The 20,408-nt window shown below is 45.9% G+C and overlaps 1 protein-coding gene across 1 annotated transcript in view; it reads right to left on the bottom strand.

The window, feature by feature from the left end:
- Positions 1-20,408, bottom strand: part of LOC119440211 (transformation/transcription domain-associated protein-like) — a 233,828-nt gene that overhangs the window by 174,269 nt on the left and 39,151 nt on the right. Inside the window, 7 exon segments of the mRNA XM_049661446.1 lie at positions 470-714; positions 4,661-4,763; positions 6,377-6,473; positions 8,956-9,047; positions 10,667-10,871; positions 11,119-11,197; positions 15,614-15,752. Of these exon segments, the coding sequence (XP_049517403.1) occupies positions 470-714; positions 4,661-4,763; positions 6,377-6,473; positions 8,956-9,047; positions 10,667-10,871; positions 11,119-11,197; positions 15,614-15,752 (960 nt within the window).

The raw sequence follows: 20,408 nt of genomic DNA on the forward strand, positions 1-20,408 counted from the left end.
TATTGAGAAATTCGTAAACTCAAATATGTTTACATTGAAACTATAAGCAGTCTGCACGGGACTTCTGAAGTTCCTTTATCTGAAATGTTTGTTAATGTGGTGTTCATAGCAACAACGTTTGACTGGAGTTTTGTAGAGCATGTGCCTCTGGACCCTTGCGTTCAACGGCCCTGGTGAGATGGTAGTGTTACGAGCAGTAACACATTTTAGTACAGCATCCCTTTCTAAACATATATTTCATGTTCATAGCACACCTCACTTGCACTGTCATTTTTTAATACTTATTTATTTTGTGCACTTTACAGCAACTGATATTTAGGCCTTTTTACAGCCATGTTGCATCTACCATGCGCAATTCGTTTTTCCATTGACAACTCATCACCAGTTGTATGGCATCTTTGGCCACATCTGGCTGTTGCGCAAAAAAAAACACTGCCACATCAAAAAAAAAAAAGCCTCAGACACTCACCACACCCCCAAAATGGTCGAGGACCTCCTTTTCTTCCTTGGAGCGCACGGCCGACTGCAGGGCGGCCGTGCGGGCGTGTGCCGAAGAGGCAGCCCCCGCCCCTGCCGCGCCGCCTGCTGCTCCGCCCCCAACGACACCTGTCCCAGGAGGCAGCGTGTACACGTCCAGCGCCTGCAGGGCGTACTTCACCAGCCGGATGAACACCAGCGTCTCCTTGGGCTGGAACTGCTTCTCCTCCAGCGGCCCTGCATTGCCGCAGACAGGCAGAACGTCCAACATGCACCACACCACCATCCATACCATCACTGCCACCTTTTGCCTTTTAAAGCAAGTGGGTTGCAAAAAGAGCAGCTATCTTGGCATGCTTCCGAGATTTCCTGCAGGGTCTGGTTGGGATGCAACAGAAATGTCCATGCAATCAGATAAAGCTATGTGCTGGCCTGATTTCAGCACAAAGGAAGATGTGAGAGCAAGGTGAATTTTGGTGCTCCTTAAGTTGTACCAGAATTCTTCAATGTTTTTTTGGGGTCACGAAAGTTCTGCCTAAATATAGAGACAGCGCCAGCCACTAGGAGTGCCGCTGCTTATGAAAGGGCATCCAGCCTCTGCAATAACCACAGGCAGCTGGCCATTCTTGGCGGTGACAGGTTGGTTTTGTTCCAAAGTTCTTGATGCAACAGAACCTCGCTCACATGTTTTGGGGGAAAAATGCAGGGAAAAACGCACTACAGTGAAACCTCGTTACAAGTACACTCAGGGACCTGGGAAACATGTCTCTTGTAACCAAGGTCTCTTGTAACCAAATATTCTAAAAACACCGAGTAGTCAGGCTAGATCACTTTATTATACATCAGCATCAAAGTGTGTTTGAACACATCTACAGGAAATTTTTCAGGATGGCTTGAAGTCATTCATAGTAGTTTGTTCTTTAGTTACTGCAGATTGTATTAGCTCCCTTCCAAACTTCTGGAGGTAAAGCACTTAACTTTACAAGCCTTCCTGTTGCTCACAATACCTTTGAAGTGCTTTTAATGTTCATCAGCCTCAACTGCTGACACTATTCTGCCCTGCAATGTCTTCGTCGTTGTCCTCCTCCTATGATTCATCTTCTAGGGCACATGCACCATTTACCTGCGCGAGGATTGCAAGATCAGTAAGCTCTTCGGAGCACACGGGGTCCACATCTGCAGACACGAACTCCTCGAAAGATTCTGGAACGTCTGTGGTCTCTTGGATGCAGGCCTAAGCTTCCATAGGCCTAAGTTTTCCATAGGATCTTCCATCCTTCCATCCTGGGTTGGATGGAAGATCCGTGTCTGGGTTGTGTCTCTTCTAAATAGTGAAGAACTTACTCTAGGGACCTAAAAAGTTGTCCTTAGTAACAGTGTGTCGCTTGTAATCATGTCTCTTGTATGCGATGTAGTTAACATGACGAACATAGGAAAACCAACCAAACCATTTTCAAATGTCTCTTATAACCAAGTGTCTCTCAGTAACCATGTCCCTTGTAACGAGATTTTACTGTATCCGGGAAAACGTACGAGCCAAAGTCATTAAAAGAGGTGACAGTTTTGTCCGAAAGGCGTAGCATTGATGGAGATTGCAATGCATTCGACTATTAATTGAAGTTGGGCTCACAGTTTCACAGGCAGTGTAAGTTGAAGTAAACATCTGCTTACTAGCTAAAGCATGGTGTAATGCGCCTAAAAACCCATGAACAGAGTTCGCTCGATGACTGCAAGCACTTGCCGTCACAACGCTGGTGGGATGGAGAGCGCCAGAAGCTGGCAGCGCACGTGCTTGCCCCAAAGCAAACGTTTGGTGCTGTCCCTCGCTTCAACGTAACTATGCCACGTGTTATAGGTGGTAGTTGGTCGCGTCTTCAAAACTCCGCAGATCTCCTGATAACCCACACTGGGCACAGACTGATGTGATCAACTCTGTCGGTTTGCCCCACAGGCATGTGATCTGCAATACATGGCACCTGGTTCGCGTACGCGCTCAGCCACATGCCCTTGTTGATGCCACCTTTAACGATTAACATGCCGAAAGACGGTGCACATCAATGCATATCGGCTGGCTGTTGGCCTCACACTCGCCGAAAATGGTGTGACCACCAAAACGTCACACGGGCCGAGCCTAGGTTGCTGACCAAGCGGGCGGCCCATGTTGACAGTTGACAGTGGCAGTGTCAACTGCCGGTGTCAAGCTCTCTGGCAATGTCTATGTGCTCATAAACATTGTCAACGTCATCTGCTATTATACTATCGCAAGCTCTTTCCATTGCTATAAGGGTCTTTGAATATTTTATGATGATATATGGATTAACGGCGCACAGGTAAATGATGGCCAAAGAGCCCCAACTTCAATAATTGTAGGACTCTGTGTGCAACAGAAAATTTTTTAAGACAGTAAGCCATTGGTTGCTCTCAGTCAGCAGCAAGTGGAAACATTTCAGTGCTTCACAAACATCACTGAAACGGTAGCTTGGTGTGTGTTCTTGGTGGAGGCTGATCTTGGAGATCGACAAAAAATAGAAAATTGCACTATTCTGTGCACATAATTTGTTCAGCTGTGCGACATCATTTTTAGCATGAAATTTTTGTTGCAAACATTCCTAATAAACAAACTTGAGTTAATACAGCAGTTGTAACTGAATCGAGCGTCGCCGGTTGGTTTAGAACTTTCCTATTTTTAATCTTTGCCCTGCGCTGGTTGGTAGCTACACAGCAGCTACGGCAGCAGCTGAAACCATGCTGCCGTAGCCACAGAGAACCCATTGCTGTCACAATCGACAGGGCTGCAGCTGACATCGCCACAACTAGGGGCTCTTTATTTGTGCACAAAAGCTCACGACGCCACTTCAGTGGCAGTCAAAGTGTCAGTGATCCCAGCTTTCGCTTCATTAACTAGTTCGGAGGACATAATGAATGCATGGAATGGCGTTAGGCTCAAACAGTGACTTCTACGGAGTTGCCATTTCTTTTACGGTGTCACCATTTATCGTGAAATTATCCGCATGAATGTCATCTGTGGCATTGAAGTGTTTTGCACACGTGTGCACACGCTTGGAACTGAAGCTGAAACCCCAGTTGACGGTATGGTTCACTTCCATTTCTAATGCTGCTCTCGAGAAGTTGGAAAACAAAACTATGAGGCCTTTTCAGGTATGCCTCTGTAGCCGAAACGGCACTCTGGCACACAAAATTTGCATCAAATTGTCACTCGTAGGTGTGAATACATTCACGCAGCACCAGAACTCTGCTCTTATCGTGGAAAACAATAACATTAGCAAAGAGCTCATAAATACTTGCAGTGGCTTCAACTGCGCTTTGCTCCTAAAGGATGCCCTTTTGCAAGCAGCGGCGGCACAGTGCAGCAGCTTTTTGCAGTGTGTAAGCTTCTCCCACACTGTCACGGCGAAGTTTCGTGACAAAAAAACATTGAAGGACTTTGATTGCACATTTATTGAGCTCTCCTTTTGGCCAATATATACACCTTGCACAGTGTTCCTGTAGAGAGCATGCCAGAAATTTCCTTACGCGGTTCCAGCAGCATATCCTAGCACTGCCCAAAGAAATCTATGGCACGCTGCGAAAACAAATCATTCCCAAAGCCAAGTAGGGGAAATTTTTCACTTTAACGGAGGCAATGAGGAGCTTCTTGAGTGGCCCAATGTAACTTTTCTGCCATACGCACTTTCAGCACAGCACGGGGACACAAGCCAGGACAAACCAGCCGGCCATGAGTCGAATTATGGTCGCCCGCGCAGACTGGTGCCCGGGACTTTCTTTTTGACTGACGCCAGATACCCAGGTGCCGGACAGAGGAAGGGGACGACCAGGGACCGCATCCTAGAACAATCACTTTCAAGAACAATTACCTCAGTGCACAATGACTGACTAGCAACAGAAGCAGACATCACAAAATAAATCTACGAGAAGGCACATTGGCCTCTGACTGATGCAGAGTGCACTGACAGGATGGGCATCAGAAATGTAATGTCCACTACAACATCTTCATAAAAAAAGTGATCATTCTAGCACATGGCTCAAACGTCGTTAAAGGAGTGGCCCCCCGCCTTCTGTGCAGCAGTGAACGACAAGACAGCCGGGGTCTCGGTTCAGAGGCTACTTCCCTCCCCCAGCGCTAGTGCATGTCCTGGGAGCGGGAATGCTGGTGCGCACTCACCACCGGGCATCTTACACGTGCCAATTCCCCAGGTGATGGTCTTGACGCCGCACACCAACGTCTTCACCAGGCTCCGACAGTCGGCCACCGTGTAGCTGTTGCTCTGCATATGGAAAAAGCGGGAGGTGGGAAAGGAAAAGATTTACACTGAGCAGGCTTCTTCCACCTGCACGATGATTCCATGACAAGTGACACCAGCATAGGCTACTCACACATCGTGGGCTTACTGCTCGTGACAGCAGCACAATGCAACACTAGGAAATGAGCCTGTGACACTGTGAGCCTCAACTGCAGTGTGGCTGCGACTGCCACGCAAGACCAGCATGCAGTTAGAACACGCTCAGCCATCAAACCCGTATGCTATCTCGCCAACTCAGTGAAATACAGCATCCTTGGTAGAGGTCAGAATCGGGAATCCTACATTGTCTGCCTGATTGTCCTCCGCACGACCGAACTGAAGCTTCACGGAAAGATCAGCAGCACGCAATGGGTGAGCCCTCCTCCTTTCTCAAAATGCACAATGGGCTCTCTTTAATGATTGACTAACATGAGCCCTAGCCTTCACTGCATTGCATGGGATAGGTGAGACATAATGTAGCTCTGACAGCCACCTGGCACTATCAATTCCTACCAATGCTGGCAGGCTCATCTGATAAACAGTGGCCGTAACATCTACACCTCTTGGGCTGCCTTCACAGTTTACAGACACCGGAGAACTGAGTCCAGCCATGCTAACAACAATGCAGTGCTCCAACCAGAGGAATTATGACAGGAATGTACGGTTGCCGGTTTCTCTCCTAAAGATGTACGACCACTACAAGTTTTGCAGCGACCAGCTATCCGGTTTCAACAGCTCGACAGTGCTTTTTCTATCAGCAACGTGACTGCCAAATGATTTTTTCACTTAGTCCAAAAGACTACCAGCTTAAATGAAGCAATTAGATGCAATACAATATGCTGCAAAATCAAGCTTAATTCTATGGACTTCATTTGCCAGATTTGTGACTGGTGCATCGATTTCCATAGTTGATTTATAAAGTCAAGAATTGAGGTTGGCAATTCTTTCTCAGCGTAGTTTTCACTTATGTCCATACTGGAACACAGACACACATAAAAACCCTTCTGGTTGAACTATGTGAAGACCTACAGCAGACCACAAAGGCTTTAGAAGCATGCAATTCCCCAAAACCGTAACATCTCATTGTGCGACTTCAACTCACAGCTTGAAGGTAACGAGAGTGATGTGGCTGTCGCACAGGGTAGCATTGATTGCGCATTTTAACTAGCGGGCACATGCATGAACTTTGACATAACTTCATTATTTTGCAGGTTCTGCTCTCTAGAAACCTTTACTATTAAGGTGATGTGTTCTAAAGGACGTAGAAAAATGTTACCAAGGGCCAAATGTAGGTTCAGGCCCGAAATGATTATGATGATTATATTTTTAGACTTCACAAATGTCGTTAGAAGTGGATTGCATGGGACCTTCCTTCAGTACCCCGTTTGATTTTTCTGCATGGTAGAGCAACAAGGTGCTAAAGGTGCTGTTGCCAGAACTGCAACCGGGTACGTAGAGTAAACACGAAAGCAGACAACAATGTCACTCATGAGTATTCCTTGTAAATCCCGTGAAATGCAAGATTTAAAGTCGAGCAGCTCAGTGATCACCTGCCGTTTGACCGCAGTGCAAAGGAGAAAAAAGAAAGGCCCGCCTACCTTCTCCTCCTTCAGGTCCGCCAGGGAGGCAGAAAACTGGAGACTCGCACGGGCACTGTCCTCCCTGTTCGCCTCCGACGGCGGGCCCTGCTGCCGGCTGTAAACAGGTTCAGCGAGATAAGGCGAACCGGCTCAAACAGCCCGCCAAGGGCTAGGAAGGTAGGACTATTGTAACAACTTTCCGTCCAAACCAGTGCATCCATTTTATCGCACTTTTCACGGCAGCAAGATATTTGCACTTCTTGTCAGGCTGTTGTGCCTAGGTACAGTGCAGCCCCTGACTGAGACAAGAGTCATGGTAAGCCTAGCAGATTCCTCCAAGCTTCAATGCAGGATGGGATGTGGTGGAGATGGACAGCGCAGGTGTTGTATCTTATGAAGGAATGCACTGCAGGCTGCCATAGATGATTAGAGCTGATCAAGTCCCTAGCGCGGACTAAGTTTCCTCTGTGGCTCATTTTCTAACAGCTTTCTTTAGTACAGTGTAGACCGCTTATAACGGAAGTCGCCGGAGTCGCGAATATCCGCACTATAAGCGGTACCGCACTATAACCAAAGCAACAATTTTCAAGGCCCGCACATATACAAAACATGTGCACCGAGCCGCCACGCGTATCCGACAGTCGAGGAATGCGGCTAGAACGTTTGCATTCAATTTACAGTCGAATCTCGTTAATTCGAACCAAATCACGCGGCGGCACCTCCGACCGGCATTGCTCCAGCACCGCCATAGAGTAAAAGCTTAGGAGAGACCCCCCAATGCCGCGCGCGAACAAAAAAAAAAATAATAAAAACACGGCGGAAATTTCACCCTCTCTCAAATGGCAAGGTCACCGATTCTGCGTTGTGCCGGAACATGCGTGTACGTGCCGACGTCTCAGCCACGCTACCGTAGCCACGCGTAAAAAATGGCAGTGAACCCTTCTTTCTCCTTTATGCTTCCTCTACTTTTTAGTCACGTGTTGACCTTGCACGCTGCAGCTACGACGCAGAGGGAAGCAGCGGCGCTGTCCCAGGCCGGCCAACGAAGCTGCCCACGCCGGCAAACGCCCGCTTCCTCATAACGGCAGAAAACAAAACTTAGGGGAGCTGGCGCCGGGCCGGCTGGAGCGGTGGTGCCTGCGGGCGCACACGGTGACAGTCGAAAGTGAGGGAGCTACGAGGGAGGGCGAGGGAAGCCACCGAAGCGGCGGAGTTGCCGAGGCGAAATCCGCTATCCTGCCGCCCTCCTCCCTCACATTCCACGATCTCCGCATGCGCCCTTCGCTGTGCCGTGTCCCGGCGCCGCCCGTTCCCTCCCTGAAGTTTCGTTTACTGCCGTTATCGTGAAGCGATCCTTGGCCGGCGTTGGCAATTTCGTGGCCCTCGCTCGCTATGCGCGCCGTGATATTTTCACGCACTCAAGGTTCCGGTTTCAGCCTCACTGGCTGTTCGTTCGCACCACGTGCCCTTCTCCTCCACTTTGTCTCTCTTTCTTCCTCGAGCACTCCTTAGGGCGCCCGTTTGAGGGGAGCGTTCGCCGTCTCCGCTGACTTTCGTACTCCCGGGCAGCCGCACTGTAACCGGTATTTCGTTTCCCGCAACTAAGCGATACGTGTATACATTGAGTGCTATGGGAAAATTAACGGGAGTCTGAAAAGACCGCACTATATCCGGTCCTGCACTATAAGCGGTTACGCTATAAGTGGTCTATACTGTATATGTATTACGTAGTACTTATTAGCATGACTCAGAGTTCAGAAACATCCTGTGGCTTGATGGAACATAAAAGGGCTGTGCCTGCACGGGCCGGCACGGGAACACATGAGTGTCCGATCTATTACCGAGATGAAAAAATACAGCATCAGGTAACCCTATGCTTCCATCATATGCCCATCACATGACCAGCACCTGCCCTGTTCTGTGAAATGCTGGCATCAATACTTTTGAATTGTCAGCAATGAGGCTGTGGCTTCCCTCACAAGGCTCTCCTTAGGCTAAGGAGAAGGCTAGATGCATGCATCATAACAAACTGCCCTCGGTCAGTACTGGTTATTATTGCAACTCTGGGTTGGCGACAAGAGACAAACTCTTGGAGGAGACGAAAGCTTTATACAGTATAGTGACAACTGATGCACTGATGGTTTAGCGGGCGGAATGATTGATTTTGGGGATTTCACTAAGCAACCTTTCAGAATAACAAACAATTTCCTGTGGTCCCCCGAAGTTTGTTATATTGAGATTTCACTGTACATATGATTGAGACTGCAGCTTTGATGTTGGATAAGTGATGCAGCTGTGAAAATAAACATGTTTCAGCAATTTTTCTTTTTGCACTTTTTTTTTGCACTTCAATGTAAGGGGTCGACCTGTAATACCCTCGACCTTTATTCCAGTTTATATGGTGTGATTGCCACGTTTTTGTCAGATACACATTAATGCAGTTCTGCTGAATGACCCCCTACAGCCACAATTAGAGGGCAGCAAGCCCCACCTGAAAGCATCAATTGTGCTACCACAGAAGCCATGGGCATATGAACGTCTTCCCAAAGAAGAAACATCCTCACACTAGCACAAAAGCCTGCTGGCCCTCTTCTCACCTTTTCTGCATGAGCACAGGTAGCTGGCACTTGGCTATTGTCTTGAACTTGAGCACAAACACCTCCAGCATGCGAATCAGCAGCTCACGCCCCTGCAATATGCACACATTGTCGAACAAGTGCCTCTGTTTACTCAAAGGGGCACCACAACACCTTCTCAGCATGGTAAATAAAATCCTACCCAGACACTAAACAATGTTGCTAAAAATTTGGAGTCTGGTTGTGCTTTATTATACTGCTTAGAGAACAGAATTACAAAACTGTTTGTGATTATTAGTATTGCAAAAAAATAGACTTTACCATAGAGTAGAAAGAAATATTATGCCAAAAAACTTAGCCATGTAACTGTCATCCTAATTGGCCTAGAACTTTCATTTTTGCTTTAGTTCACAATACGCATATTCAAAATGCTCTTGGTATAAAAATCTTTTTCTTAGTACTTACAGTTTGGCGGTTATGCCACCTCCGAACTAATTCATGGAACTCCCAAAAAACATGGAAATCGAGATAGCTCAAGGACTGCATATTGCACAAGAAAAATAACACACACTTTAACTCGGCACATCGAGATACCAAAGTGAAGGTCTAAACAATCAAGTAACACAAACAGAAAATAATGAAGTTTTAAGAGTACCTACATTCCGAACTTAAGAAACCCAGGGCTTAAGAAAAAAAAGATAAAAAAAACAGCATACTGTTGAAGTCTATTTATCATCACCAAAAAGCACAAGGGCCAAATGCATGAAAAAGCACTTTCTAACGTGGCAAGGCTTCTCATCTGAAAATGTTGTAAAGTTCGAGTTAACTTTCAAGAACTCCACTTCAGACCCACTTATGAAAGTATCACTTTTCTGGTTAAGCAAGCATGAAGGGAACGAGGCCAGAAAAGTTTTAATTCTTCGGTCATAAACAGAAGCACAAAAAAATGAGCGCAACCTCGGCGCAAAATTGAAAGTAAATGTTGCAGCCTTCTGAAAGAAACAAATGCATAACGAAGCGCAGTTGTGTTGGCTAATTTTGCTGATTTATTGTTTTTTGTCTTGCCACAACTGGTAGCCGCCGCTTTACTGTGCCGGTCAACTATAGTACTTACTCATTCTGTCAGTGTCGCGTGTGCCTCCCTAAACTAATGTGCCTCACATGTGTGTTTTGCATCTTATTTTTCTGTTCTGGAGTCTCGTGTGTTCTGTCTGTTTATTCTTTTTTTTTTACAGCCTCGAATGTGTTGTCATAGTTGGCCATTCTGCTTGTGAAAAGTACGGGTGATGGTACGGGTAAAGTAGCTACAAGGCTACCTTTGCAGCCACTCAACTTGTCAATACTTAATTGTGACAAAAGTATGACTTAAATAGAAGGTAGGTTCTTTAACCACCTTTAGGGTCGATCAGTACTTATGTCTTAAGTATAAGTTTGGTTTGTGAATATGGTGGTAAGACTTTACTGTGCAAATCACTAGAGCATCTAACATCTGCACAAGCTGCAAGTATAGCGGTTAAACCAGTATGAAAATGAGGGTTAGTTAGTACAGTAGACTTCCATTACTTCAACTCGGGCTAATTCAATGTTTCGGTTAATTCGATCCCAGCTAAGACGCCAGCGCAAGCAACCACACAATTCTTTTTCGTTCACTATACTACAAAGACGCAGGCAATGACGGCACTGGTCCTTCGAGGATCCCTGCAAAATAAAGAGTGAAGTCGAGACTGCGTACGTTTCCATTCTCTTGATCAGACCGGGTGCGGATGCACTCGACCAGGTTCAGAAGGAGCTTGCAAGACATGGTCTGGATGGAGGCCGGCAGAGACTCGTCATGGACGTTTCGCGAGAACACAGCCACCGCTGACGACAGGTTGTTCAGTGGCAGGTGCTGCCTGACGTGGTGCACCAGGTCAGCCAGGGTGCTGTACGCCAGGGGCCTGCACGTAATAACCCAGCAGGCCCGTTAGAGCGTCCTTTCAACATTTACAGACCAGCCGCAATACGGCTCCCCAACAAACATTCCCCCCCATCAGCTGTGCACCACATTAAAAGGGCACTAGAGATAAAAACAAATCGTTAGTAAATTACCCACTTACAATACCAAAACAGCCTCTCACCGTGAGAGGAGGTTTGGAAAGCCAGAAAAGGCGTAGACAAAAAAAATTGGGTGGCCATTGAACTTACCGCAGTGACTCGTACGCTGTCCAGCCTGACCCAATGAGGATGTTCTCATCGAAAAGCTGCTCCATACAGCCAACAAACTCTGCAAGGCAAAAGTAAAGCACAAGGACACCATTGAAAAACTTCTGCAAACCCTTGGCAACGCCGATGCCAATAACAACCTTCTAAAGTACACAAAGCAAGCACGGCACAGACCATTTTACTGTAGTTTCTTTATTTACATATTCACCTGCATATCTGCAGCCCACCCCTCTCTCGAACAATTGTTGACAAATGGACAAGGTTGTTCATATCCTGCCGTAAAATTTCTGCGTCTCTTCGCATTATTGCTCAGGACTGCTCGAGGGGGCCACCCAATCATTGTCCTGTTTCCCCATTAATGGGCCACATGATGGAAGCACCACAGGACACAGCAAGAAGAATGCGATATTGGCTGCCAAATTTACCAGCATCTGCATCAGTGCAACGGAGAAGGGAACAGCCGAGGCTAGCAGCGACAAAAAGAACCACTTTTCGCGTGCAACCAGATGACAGGTTATTAAAGGGGCCCGCGCCCCAATTTACGCATGCCATTTTTATTTCACTTTTGCTTACTGTAGTACTTGGCGATGCCAACAGCCCCAGTGAAGTTGACAAAATCGGAGCATTTGATATTTTAATTTTCTCCTGTTTCTGCGTCGACTGCAGCATCATACATCAATTTTCGGCAGTGGATGAGAGGCAAAGGTACGCGACTTACGCTGTTCGTTTTGATTGGCTAGGGCATTAGGAATACATTGTAGATCTTTATGCTGCACCATACAATGACGACATCAAAATTAGAAACTTTATTTAAGTTTTATGCTTTTTTTTTAGCTACGAAGAGGACACACATGTGCAATACAAATTAATTTCAATTGCCACTGACACTAGTGGATTTTCCAATGGTCTACAGTCAAAACATGATGTAATAGTAAGCATTGAAATGTAGCACGTACATATGAACAGCGTGTAAAGTTCATTCCGTACATTTTTGACAACATTTCGAAGGCTATTTAAAAAATTTGCTGAGTGTGAGAGGGTGCATTTGCAGGTGCCTTGGCTAGATGGCGCCACCATATCCGGTTCCAGTTGGCTGGCTTGAGGTGGGAACGCCACAATTGGAAGAAAGCTTCCGACCAGTGCAGGATGTAAGCCGCATTTCGATTGCAAGCAGCCTAAGTCCTCGCTGGGTGAGTGAACTGTGAAACGGTATGCCTCTTTCTGCCATCTGCTTTTATTTTGAATTTGTAAGTTGAGTAACTGATCAATTTTTGTCATTCTTTTTGAATTCACCTCGGGATAACACAACGAATGCATTGTGACGCAAAACTCAGCAGGTATAAAATGGTTGCAGAGCCCATTTAAGGTCCCCCCAAAAAAAGAGATTCCCTTGAAAATGAGCAGTAATGCTCTTTGCATTTTGCAGTGGACATCAAGCTACAGTAGCAAACCACGATGGAGATCACTATTCAGAAAGGCATCGCACCAGCATAGATCAAGGCCAATATACATTGGATTAGCGGTTTTTATGAGCCGCATTGGCTTCTTGTTACGTAGGAACAGCTGTCGTGTTTTCTCCTTAGGAAGTACGAAATGCCAAACTCTCTGGACAGCACAACACACTACAGTATAGACCACTTATAACGTAACCGCTTATAGTGGTGGACCGGATATAATACAGTCTTTTCAGAATCTTGTTAATTTTCCCATAGCACTCTATGCATACGCGTATCGCTTATAGTGCAGTTGCGGAACACGAAATACCGGTTACAGTGCGGCTGCCTGGAAGTTCGGCAGTCAACCTAGACGGCAAACATTCCCCTCAGGCCACAAATACCGTATTTACTCGAATCTAACGTGCACTTTTTTTCCGATAAAACAGGTCCAAAAATTGCGTGCGCATTAGAATCGAGTACGACCTTAAATCTGCATTACCATATAGCCGTCAGCATTTCAAAATGGCCACCTCACACGCGCGTTGAGCCTAGCTACTTTCAAGCCTAGCTACCGTAGCTTCCTCCATGTGCTGCAGTACACGTGCTTAGGCAATAGTCTACCACCCGTCTTCACATTCTCTGCGTCTGCTCTATCAGCATGAAGTACTGAGTTCATCATGATGCAGCATTTAAAAGAAAAGTGATCATGTGTGCGGAGACGGACGGAAATCGGGCCGCATCACGGGCGTTCGGAGAATCCGACACTTGCGCTCGGGACTGGCGCAAACAGAAGGAGAGGATTTTCGCCAGCAAAGCAATGCAAAACGGTTTCAGTGGACCGAAGCAGGATGTAGCTGCGACGATCCACTCAGCGATACGATAGCCTTGGCCCTATCTTGAAAGCAATCTGCAACGGGGAAAGTCCGCCGCGCGCCATCTTTTCGCCGCTTATAGGTCGCGTCGAAGCGAGAGGCATGCTATCACGAAGGTCAATTCGCTTGCCACGCGTCGCTCCTGCGTTTTGACAGTTAGTTTCTGCGGTCAACGAGTGAGAAGTGTTCATGCTTGCTTGTGCACGCGTCACACCGTGCTTGTTATTTATTTAGTAAGCGAATACGGAACCTAGAGCACAGTGACAGCGACAGCAGAAATGCGCCTGGAGTGTCCATTATTGCAATAAAATAGTTGTTTTGGTTATAGTGCGGTACCACTTATAGTGCAGATATTCTCAACTCCGGCAACCTACGCTATGAGTGGTCTACACTGTAGTACTACCTCCAAGTGAACCTCTCTGACAAACATCTTTAAGGAAACTGAAGGTAAATGAGCGGGCAGCACAGCATTAAAACGCACGATTATTGAAGCAAGTGTTGGTTGGTCGTATTTTGCACAGATAATACTTTTTTTCCCCTTTCTGCCACACCAAAATTAAACTTCATATTAAATTCAGGTTTGCATTTCATTTTGATTTTTGTGCAATATGTGCCATGCAGAGCATCCCTGTTAATGTGTCTTAGCACAGTGCAATGGGTGATCTGTTACTGTGATCGTTACATGCAAAGAACGCCTGCACAGGCGTCACCACATGTGCAGGTGGTCCTACACAACCACGTGTCACAGTACCAGGTTGGTGACTGCAATCAGCTGAGAGGCCCTATTTCAAGTCCATGGCTACAAATAAATTACGCATCACTTGTTAACGTAATACAGTAAACTCTCAGTTGTACAAACGTCGGTTTAACGAATATTTCAGAATAACAAACTTTTAGAACATCCCCGGTGGTTTTCCTATGCATTCCATGCAAAAACCTTTCAGTTAAATGAATTTCTGAATAGCAAATATTTCAGTTGAACCACTCAGTGGACCAATCAGTGGACCCGAGCTCATTTTTTAAATCAGTTCAACAAAGTTTTGCGCTGAGCAGTGTTGGCGTAGCCAATGCCCGCTGCCCCAAATCGCCTCTCCAGTGGCGGAGGCGCAACATCACATGTTGACATCAACACTTCGTTTGAAGACTACGTGCAGTGCGACAGTGAGCTCATTACCTGTGCTGAACTATCAGATCTGGAAATTGTTTCCAGTGTTCGTCCTAAAGAAAAAGAGCCCGACGAGGAAGATGCAATGGCAGAGGCAGATTCAAATCCTGTAACTCTAGTTGAGGCTGTAGGATGCCTTGGAAAGTTGCGCGACTTCATGCCTCAGCAACAAGCTCTGCCAGAGGAAATGCACAAAAGCATACTCTCTGGGCAGCTTCGTTACTTGGGCTTTAAGAGCACCAGTGATAATGAAAATTGAATTTTTTTCAAAATGAGATAGGCAGCAATGTAACCGTTATGCTCCATAAACCATAACTCCATAAATTGCATTTCAAACATTTGACTCGATGTCTGCTGTGCCCTACGCCGCTACATACTGCAGTGAATATATATTCAGTTTAGCGAACTTTCAGTTAAGTGAATTATTTCCTTGGGTCCCTTCAAGTTCACTCAAGTGAGAGTTCACTGTATTAGGGAGCTTTAGGTTCTGCACACCAAGGTTAGGTTGCAAACTGCCGGGCGTGCGAAAGAATGCAAGCAGGGCATAAGTTTTGGGTATACAAGGACACTTTGGCATACAGTTCCTAAAACTCCATATTGTTTCATATGTCAAGTCACTAAACTTCTCAGTTCCCATCATATTCGTGCAAATACAGTGCATCATTTTCAGTCTCCTGAATAAATTGTGCCGCAGCTATTTGTCATCAGCTAGTAAGTTGTACTGCAACTCTCGACAGGACTGGTCACCCAGTGGTTATAGTACCTCCGCCCCAAGCTTTCAATACTGATGCATCTAGGCACAACCAATTACGGGTGACGCAGTTCGCACTGTGCAGCAGCACTGGTCGAGAAATTCTGTGTGGCACAAAATGACACGAATGGCGTAGCAGCTTCCAGCAGCGCAGTTTCACAGACTTCCTTCTTCTTCTTCTTCTTTTTTTAAGCAAGAAACGATGCTCGAAAAAGTTAACCGTCCTAGCTTGCGAGTAGAGAGGTCACTCAGCTGTTGCGCAGGTCAGTGGCCAGGATGTGGCGGGCAGCGATGAGCAGTTCCTTGCGCAGGTGTGCCACCTCCTGGGGGCACAGCATCAGCAGTCCCAGCATGCCCTGCGCCAACTGGCTGCAGTGCACACCCACCGTCTCCTGCAAGGAACCAGCCGCACGTCAGCACTGTGCGGCTGCTGAGTGGCTCCCATTTGCGCAGCTCATTTGGTTTGAATTCTGATCCGATGTCATCCACCAGCTTTGCTGCAAACTCATCTTCGCTGTTGCAAAGGCTGTATTAAGTCGAAGTCAAGAGATCTGTTGCCGAGAAGCCCCCAACTCAAAAAAAGGAATCTAAGTATAGTTTTCGATTCGCCTCAGGATAACACAACGAACGCATTGCGATGCTGAACTCGACGGCTATGAAATGGTTATAAAATGGATATACACACCAATTCACAAGTGGTCTTTAAACAGCAAGAATTGACGGGAAGGACAAGATAGTCAGGACCACAAAGCAGTGTCTGTGTGGTCCTGATTGAACAAATTTTTTCATTAGCTGACTTATGGTCCAGTGAAGATCACATATTTTTTATGCAAACTTGTTACAGTAATCTTATATCCCAGATAAACGTAATGAGGCCCTTACGCATTGCATGCATTCAACGAGGCCTTTGTAACAAGCAAAATGGTGCCCGCAGTCTGATCCCCTTCGTCCCTGTTAAGACTATATGCGGTTGTCACAAATAAGCAACTACTATAATATCTTCCTCATTGCAGCGCTCTGTTGGAGTTTAACTGCTCACAGCGTGTTGATCAAGGGACAACACGTGCTCAGCTTAGTCGCTGCTTACACAGCATCCAAAATGACAGACACACAATAATGGCGCCAGTGCTAAAGCAGACACATTCAACGAGACCAAAGAGTCGCCAAGCTCTTCCACAAAGAAAGAAAACACTGTGTCCACGTGAGAGAACCCCCAAAAAAAGAGGCAAAGAATGAACAGCACAAATTGTAAGCACTACTCTCTCTTCAGCACCGCTGTCTTATGCGAGGCCACGTATTTTAATCCTGCACTGCGTGATGCCTGTTCCCAGACAGTGGGAATACCAGACCCAAACGTTGCTAATCACCTTTCCGCCCATCGGAGAGCAACACTAACAAAGTGGGGTGGGATCTGCATTTTCCAAATAATGTTCCTTTCACCTGTTCTTCAGCATGAGGAAAGAGTGGTAAGGAAAGAGGGAGGAGGAAGGCATGCATGCGTGCTTTATGCCAAGTTGTTGTAAGTGCAACGAAGTACTGTAAAGACCACTTAAAATAGTGCAAGTTAAACATACAGTGTAGAGCGCTTATAACCAAAGTCGTGACTATCTGCACTACAAAGGATACCACACTATAACCAAAACGTCGTTTTTCAAAGGCTGCACACGTGCAAAACATGTAGGCCAAGCAGTCGCGCATGTCCCGAGAATAGAAGCATGCGACCAGGATGTTTGCATCCGTTTAAGTTTACGAAAGGTGAAAGGCTAATGCCCGATGACCCACGGTCTTCGCACGAAGCTGACAAATGAACACTGGGGGGGGAAAAAATCCTAGGAAGCAAGTCACCGACTAATTTTTCAGGCACCTAATTTTTTCAGACCTGCTCGATTATTTGGACTTTCCCCCAGCACTGCCACCAACTCCACAGAACCGATGTAGAACGACGACCGAGACTGCACACACTATACAGTGCCTCATTCAATTTTATAGCGATAGCTCTACTACTCCAGGTACAAATGCAGAAAACACCTGGTTCCGTAAATCTGACCTTCAAGCTCAGCCAAGGTCAAACTGGGACTTAGCCTGCCACTACCGGCGGCTGCTGCATACGCCGCGTGGGTGCACATATCTTCAAAGCGACGTGCGATGTGGACAAATTGAGCGGTCACGCGGGCCTCATCTTCAAAGCAATCTGCGATGTGTACAAGGTGCGCCGAGTGCTGGTAGCTTCATATGCACTGTACTTTCGACACTTAGTTTGCGCTCGCTGCTGCTGCCACGCCGAGCAGTGTCTGTGTCCTTTCCCAAAGCAAGCAAAACTGTGCTATCGCTCGACAAACTTGGTGTAACCATGTTCAACCAAGGCATTTTTTTTTTACTGATCCAAGTGCGTGCCAAGTTGCCGCCGTTAAGAGTGTTGAACAATCCGCCTGTGCCCTCGACTTTCATTGTTACACTGGTTCCTCCCCTTTCCAAGTGCCATACAACCACTGTGACTTGGCACCAAACCGCAACTTTGGTCACAGATTACCGCCGAGGCAGAGCTGGTTAGGCCTAGCTGCCAGGAGTGTCGGGCGGCAGGCCATTGCGGGAAGCTTGATATGTTTAAAACTTTGGGTAACAGCGCAAACAGACGACCACAAGAAGGGAGACACGGACACACTTGTGGTTCTTGTGGTCGTCTGTTTGCGCTGTTACCCAAAGTTTCAAGATGTACCAACTCGCCCAAAAAGAAGTATTGATGAACTTGATATGTTTGTACCCATAGACAATTAAATGGAGATCCGGCGTGAGACCATGCTCACGGACTGAACTAAGGGCAGCATGCTTGAAACAGAGATTAGGATTGCACGCGATCAGCCGCTGCAACTACTGCAAATGCATACAAAGTTTGTATGTACGCATACCGGTAGGAACAGCAAAAGCTCGCATGTGGACATAACCACGAAAGCAGATTGCTCAATACGTGGTTCAAAATAGAAAAATGGCTCCAGGGTATTTCCACAGAATAATAATAATAGTAAATATAAATAAGCAAGAAACTGAAAATTTAAAGATGAACAATGCTTCCACCTGAAGTGGCTAAACTTTTGTACGGTGCACTGTTGCCTTCACTGCCTTCGACGAAGAAAGACGATTGTGTGCCTTAAATATGCATTAGTCTTTCTTTCTCTGATCAAATTTGCAGTGGATAAAAGACGGTAGGAAAACTGAGCTCCTCTTATGGAAAGTGACATACTACAGGACACTGTGCAGATCTCCCGGCCTACTAGGTGCACCAAAAGAGGCCACTGGAACTGTACATCACACTATCATAGTTATGCATTTTGCAATTGCAATACAAGCATCCGTAGTCATGCTTTATTATGCCGATTATGTGAAGAGGCACATATTTTGTGCAGGTGCAACCTCTATGTCTTATATATAGATGAAAATTCTACACCGCAAAAATCAGTAGCATTGAAAAAGCATAAATTTTAGAATTGAAACTTAAACATTATTCAAAATAGTGTTGGTTCTCTTGCTTTTGCTTTTCTTCCTTCATCTACAACCGCAAAAAAAAATTTCGCATTTTCTGCAAGCAGTCTTTCATGCGGTCTTTAGGGCTAGCAAGGTAATATAATAAAATGAGAAGACTAATTTTCAAATGCGCCACTCAAAGAAACGAACAAATGCAAATATAATAGTGAGGCCCCTGTCTGCACACAACTCCTTGTTTCTAGACAGTGATGGGATATATATAAGCATAGCGTTTAGTTCACAGGAAAAAATCTGGAAAATATTTCAAGGATACACTAGCGTTCTATTGATGAAAAGGAGAGGATAAGAAAATTGGGATGCCTTGCTGGCATGGCGAAGTGGAGAGACGAAGGGCAAGTGCAGATGTGTGCTCTACAAAAGGTAAGGAAGCAGTTGGCAAGGCTTTTATGGCACATTGACGACAAAGACCATTAAGAGTGCCCCAACCGACAGTGCTAAAGCAGGCTGCACATTTTTACCCCACAGCGACAGAAGACCTTGCGCAGGAGACCCCAGACCAGTGCTGTGAAAGAGAGTGACAAATTGACACAGAGAGAGCAGCATGCTGTACGAGCAAATAAAGTATAAACTTAACGAAAATAACAAATTCTGCTCTCTGGGAGAGCACTGATATTGTGCAATGGGAAAATGCAGCCACATAAGTGAAGATGAAGCACCAGAGAGCAGGTTAGTTAAAAGCTAACTGCAACAAAACGTCACTTAGGCTAAGTTGTTATAACACTTTCGAAGCAACCTTTGCATAGCCGCAGAGCTAGTAATTTTTTTTTTTTTCATTTACAATAATTACCATATTTACTCGATTGTAACGGGACTTTCTTTCCAAGATTTTCGTTGCTTGAAGTCAACTCTTGCGTAGCGTTCAAATAATGGCAAAATGGACCATTTTAAAACAAATGTTTTAAATCCTGCAGTTTTAAGCATCATGTTGGCAACCTGTACCTTTACATCTCAATACAATCCATAGACAAGTCAATCAAAGCCAAAACTTGTTTGTTGTCACAACCGAGTTGACCCCATTTTTGCTGTGCTTGCAAGTGGTGGCACGGTTATGGCGCTGCAGTACCCTGCGGCCTTTCACACTTCAACTCCATTCATTGCGCCGTTAAGGCAACACAGCGTATTCAGTATGACAGCCCCTTCAAGAGGCTTCAAAAGTGTTTTGATGGCCAAGGTGCTGGGCCGTCAAAACACTCGAGTAGATACGGTAAGTAGCAGCAACTTATAGGATTACACGAGCACCTGGTAGACATAGAATAATGCTTATTCTAAGACATGGCCTCTGAAATTTTTTCAGCCCACCAACGATATCATCCGATCTCAGAGGTCATGCCCAGCCACCATGCTGATTATCAACGTTCCAAGATTTCAGTTTTAGCTTCGGTATTAAAAATGGCTATTCTCGAAACCTTTTTGTGATACATCAGCTTGTATTTCAAACGTAAAAGTTTACACTGAGACCTGCCCTATATCTGCACTACCTGAAAATAAGGTTACGCAGTATAAAATTT

Source organism: Dermacentor silvarum, chromosome 2, assembly GCF_013339745.2.
Source record: "Dermacentor silvarum isolate Dsil-2018 chromosome 2, BIME_Dsil_1.4, whole genome shotgun sequence".
In the NCBI taxonomy this organism is placed as follows: Eukaryota; Metazoa; Arthropoda; class Arachnida; order Ixodida; family Ixodidae; genus Dermacentor; species Dermacentor silvarum.